General features: G+C 43.1%; 1 protein-coding gene and 1 long non-coding RNA gene across 2 annotated transcripts in view; one reads left to right on the top strand and one right to left on the bottom strand.

The window, feature by feature from the left end:
• Window positions 1-5,168, bottom strand: part of LOC116695664 (uncharacterized) — an 813,105-nt gene that overhangs the window by 482,248 nt on the left and 325,689 nt on the right. The gene's annotated exons all lie outside the window — the stretch shown is intronic.
• LOC116695625 (CD5 antigen-like) overlaps window positions 1-5,168 on the top strand; it is a 13,938-nt gene that overhangs the window by 2,388 nt on the left and 6,382 nt on the right. The window contains exons 2-3 of the mRNA XM_032526032.1: window positions 3,310-3,342; window positions 3,420-3,704. Coding sequence (XP_032381923.1) covers window positions 3,310-3,342; window positions 3,420-3,704 — 318 coding nt within the window. The remainder of the gene's footprint in view (window positions 1-3,309; window positions 3,343-3,419; window positions 3,705-5,168) is intronic.

Genomic DNA, 5,168 nt, shown 5'->3' with positions numbered 1-5,168 from the left:
ACTTAGTGTGACCTGCTCATCGCGGCTTAATCGGTTGCACGTTTGCTGAGCCAGGATGGCCAGGTGGAGATAGCCAGGATAAGTGCACGTTCACGGCTTTCTCAAATAGACTACGGTATTGATCACAGATTTACTGATGCAGAGATGAGAAGACGCATGCGCCAAATGTTTCACCCAATGAGCAGCAGCTTCTAATGGAAAATAACGAGGAGGGAAGAATATGGAAAAAGGGAAATACGGCTCTTATCAAACGGAGAAAAAAAGCCCAACATAGCGGACCCTACTGAATGTGTGGGGGTTTAAAAATATCTACTTTGCCTCAAAAGAGAGCAGAGGGAATTAATGTTCCTCGGGAAATGGACCCTACGGACACTACGGAATTTCAAACCCTTATTCACAACGTGAGAACATGTTTTACAACCATGCACAAATCTCTATAAGCTATATCTAATTCTTTGTACAATTAATGTTCATACAGAACAATCAGAAAGGGACCACAACTAGAAAAAAAAGTAAATGACTTCAATACACGCTGTGAGCATATGTAAAACAATATTCATGTTTTTTTATTCTTCTGACAAGTGACCGCACCAAAATAAAAAGATGAAGAAGCATTGTGGTGTTCCCGGTGTGATGAATGATAACTCCACTACATACGTGCTGTATATAGGCCACGTTCTTAGTCCGGTGATGTGAGACTTATTAGGAAGGTTATGAAACTAATGTAAGCTATAACAAAAAACAATAGGCCCACTTATTAAGGAGTAACACAAACTGTCCTTCATTAGAGAAGGACAAGCAACAAGAAAATGAAATCATGAATGTATTGGTCTCTGACCAGTCTGCCATTATTATCATCTGGAATATCGCTACATTAATATCGTCACACTTAATCTCCGGAGCGCGTCCTGTATGAACCTGAAGCTGAGACCACGGACGCTGCGCTGCTCATCTCTACTTTTACAGAGAGAGTGGACACTGACACAACTCGCAGGTCTGCTGGCAGGCAATAGCCACCGGCCACCGGGCACCGGGCAGCAGCCACCGGGCAGCGGCGGCCACCGGGCAGCAGCACCGCGGCAGCGGCGGCAACGGGCAGCAGCACCGGGCAGCGGCGGCCACCGGCCACGCGCAGCGGCCGCACGCCAGGCAGCCTCGACAGTACCGTCCCACCGGGAAAAGTCCCACTCCGCATCAGGGTGCCAGTGCAACCATTTCTAACATCTAAACAACTGTAGTAGGGTTTAAATCAAACTCGCGAAAACAAAAGTGAAAGTAGGCTAATGCATGTTAATAAAATAAAGCAGAACACATGCAGAAGACAACGCAATAACTGTTAAACACGTTTATTTCGGATCAGAGCCGCAGCTGATTTGACACATGAGACTCCAGGATTAATCTTAGCCTGGCTGTTAGCCTGCTCTGGACCAGGCTAGCCGCAAAGAATAAATCTCCATGGTAACTTGGCTGGGCTTAATTCAATCTGGTTTCGTGCAACCAAGTCCAAGCTAAATTCATCCAGGATAACTTGAATATCCCGGCTTAATCCCTTATCCTAGTTTCGTGCAACAGGCCCCTGGTCGCTACAGAGCCGCACCCCCGGAAGTTAAAGTAGATATTATCTTCTCTAGAAGAACACTTTTCTGAGGTATGCTACCTCCCCCCAGTTTCCCCTCAAATGCATAAAGCAAACATGACTAATCACTATACAAGACACCCCCCTTCCTTGGTTCTGACTTCTGACAGGCGATGTCAATGATGACATCATCAATGCTACAAATACAGCCTGTTGCTGGGCAGCTCCTCCCCAAACATTTCAGCACATTGGTATAAACAAACACATTTTTCTCCCATCCCGCAAGGCTATGTGGAGTGGCCAGACCGTCCTCCGCTCCGCAGCATGTGGATGTTCTGGCAAAGTGAGACTAGGCCTGAGCGGACAAGCCAATTAGCACGTTGCCCGCTAACCATCCAATCAGAAGATAAATCAAACTTTCCAATCAGTGCTCTTTTTATTCCATCCAACATGTCTGTTCATACGGTTCTGTCTTGTGGATATGATTAACACAGATGTGTGTCAGTTGTCCTACACCTGGCCCCCCTCTGGGCGTGATACACCTACATGCTTCCCTTCTTCTTGATGACTCGGGGGATGTGGTGTGCAGGGTGCCGTTTTTGTTTCTGATAAATCTGAATGATAAAAGATGAAAGGAAAAACTTTGCTGATTTTCAAACGGCTCTGTATCAAGCCATATTGTTTTGATAGCGTCATGCTTGTCTTATTATAGCTTGACATGTCGCTATCAGCCGGCACATAAGCACTATTACAACTTACGGTAATAATCATTTATAGGTGGACACCACAATCCATTTTGGCTAGCAAACTTTGTTAGCAAATATTAGCTTCAATGTTGTGCGATTCAGTGTGAAAATAAATGGACACCTTAAAATGTCTCAAATCTATTCCTTATACCAATTTGACCACAAAACAACATGTGACGTCATTAAGCTCAGGTTTTTATTCGCTTTAAAGTTGTGGGATGGAAACACACTTTAGCAAACTTCAGATGATTGGATTGACAAGTGGATGAACATAGTGACAGCAGAGCCGGCTGTACATGCAGAATAACTGTGCTTCCCCCCATTCTGCCTGCTCACCCATTCACCTGGTCCTTGTCATCTAGCTGTAGCTCCGTTCATCTGCATGTAGCATGCCGTGCTACGTTGGCACAGAGCCGGGAAAATCAGCAAAGTCTCCCATGATTGACTTAGAGCTCAGCCACATTGTCAGCAGCCGCAACAGTGTGTGAATGGTATAACGTAAATGTGTGTGTGTGTGTGTGTGTGTGTGTGTGTGCGCGTTTCAACGCTGTCACAACCTCTGTCACTGCTGTTGTTAGCTAGCTCGCTGTTGACCCAGATCAGGCAGGATTTGTAGTCATGGTCGAGGGACATAAAAACTAATATACATTTTAATTGGACATTAATTTAGTAAACGCCCTCGAGTGCAGGATGATGTAATTGGACATTTGAAACCATTTCACAGGATGACAACAGTGTTTTTTAGTTTTATTTTTAACATATATTTGCCATATGACAAGAGATAAATGAAAAATTAACATAGGAAATAAACACTTGCATTTTTCCACTTTGCAAGGGCTTTACATTCTTCCCAAACAGTAGTTTACTGAGGTGTTTTTGAGCCGCTAGAAGATTCTCTACAGAACAACCTGTGAAAGTTTGTTCTGTCCACAGCTGTGATCCAAATGTGCTGCTTTATACATGTTTACCTTCTGACTTTCTTCTCAGAACTCCAGACTGAAGGAAAACACAACTCAGAAGGTAAATAGAGAAAAAAATTAAGAATCATTTTGGCAGACTCAGCCGATTTTACCGATGACTTTCTTCTTTCTGTTCAGAGTCTGTCAGGTTGGAGGGAGGTCGCTGCACAGGAACACTGCAGCTGAAACATCATGAAGAATGGAGGCCAGTGAATGACTTGGACTCTGTCTGGACCCTGAGGACAGCAGCTGTTGCCTGCAGAGAGTTGGACTGCGGCTCTGCTGTTTCTGTAGAACAGAGAAAAGATTTCTCATACAGATCTGTGTGGGACATCAGGTCTTACTGTGTAGAGTCAGGATCTGCTCTGAGTGAGTGTGCAACATCATCTTTCTCTTACTACCTCCTGGATCTCACCTGCTCAGGTAAGCCCATCAGTAACATTACTTATGACAGCAATCCCCCTAAATGATCGCAAATTATCCCAGTTAGCAAATGCTGTAAACATAGTCTTTGCAAATCTTTGCAATTATTCCCCAAAAGAATAAAGCAGGCCTGCCTTGTTGCAGATCAAATTTTTTTTTTAAACTTGCCATTTTCAGCCTGTCACAAGTTAATGTGACAGGCTCAGTTTGTTTTCTTAGTCATATTATTTTGTATTGAAGGCAGCCAGGTATGACTTAAAGAAGAAGCAGGGCTATGATATACTATGCGTCCTGCTGGGCAAAACTGTGGTTGGTCGCCCTCCAAGTGAGTGTCTAAATACAGTGGGCTAGTAGTAGTTAGCTGCAGGTTTGCTAGCTCAAAGTTTCATGTTTCCCCTAGCAAAGACATTTTGAGAATGGCAACACACAGAGAGCGGCTGGGGCCTAAAATCACATGCCAGATGTCAGCCTTTATCCTAAAAATGAACTGTTGTTCATCCTGACTAGCCCATCAGTGACATCAAGGAAGTAATGTAATCAGGTTGACACACACCTGCACTAGCTAGAATGGCAGCAGACTGTCTCCATCAGCCATAATGGAGTCTGATGAGCTGCTCCCTTAGGATATTAAAAGCTGAATGCATAAATAAATATACATATCTGTTTATATGAAACATACCTGTCTGTCCCCTGGGCAAACCAGCAACCAGCCTGAAAGGACTCCTTCGGGACCTGACAGTATCCAAACTCCCACGTGGCTTCCTTCACCCTTCTTAAAAGGAGAGTCCCGCCCTTATCTCTTTTAGATTTTAGGGTTCATTTTCTAGATTTTTATTCTGGTTTACAGACAAACAAGAAATAGTGAACTCTTTTAAACTTGTCTGTATGGAGAGAAAATATTGTGGAGTACATAGCCAAAAGGAATAGAATAGAGAAAACTTCAGATGATTAAACCGTATTATTGTTTAAAAAGAAGTGTAAAGTGTTCAAAAATGGAAATAAATTGAGTGTATTAAGAAACAGTTAATGCCCAACAAAGTGTTCATTGTCAGGTAATGGACGATTGGGAGGACGGTTACCTCCGCCGAATTTCATAAATACCTGACAATGGACACCTAAGGGCATTAACCCGCTGACACCCTGGTCACTTGCCAAGTAATATTTTTAAATCATTGAAAAACAAATGTTTTACAATCGTTATAGGACTCCTCTTGTAGGTGTCCTATAACATTTTTTTTTAGATACCCTGCAGCCATTCAGAATCGAGTACTCCCCAGATCATGGTATAAATGTAAATGGGATTTCTGTGCAGATGTAAGGATATGTTTTGCTGTTAATTATGAACTTATTTTGGAACTGTGCTGAGTCCAGTTTGAATCATTTGTTTTATTTGGTGTTTGGTACCTTTTTTGTCTCTGTATTTGATATTCTATCACCTCTCCAGACTCTGTCAGGCTGGTGAAT

Source organism: Etheostoma spectabile, chromosome 9, assembly GCF_008692095.1.
Source record: "Etheostoma spectabile isolate EspeVRDwgs_2016 chromosome 9, UIUC_Espe_1.0, whole genome shotgun sequence".
NCBI classification, from domain to species: Eukaryota; Metazoa; Chordata; class Actinopteri; order Perciformes; family Percidae; genus Etheostoma; species Etheostoma spectabile.
The sequence above is the reverse complement of the archived record's forward strand: the minus strand, read 5'-3'. Positions and strand labels throughout refer to the sequence as shown.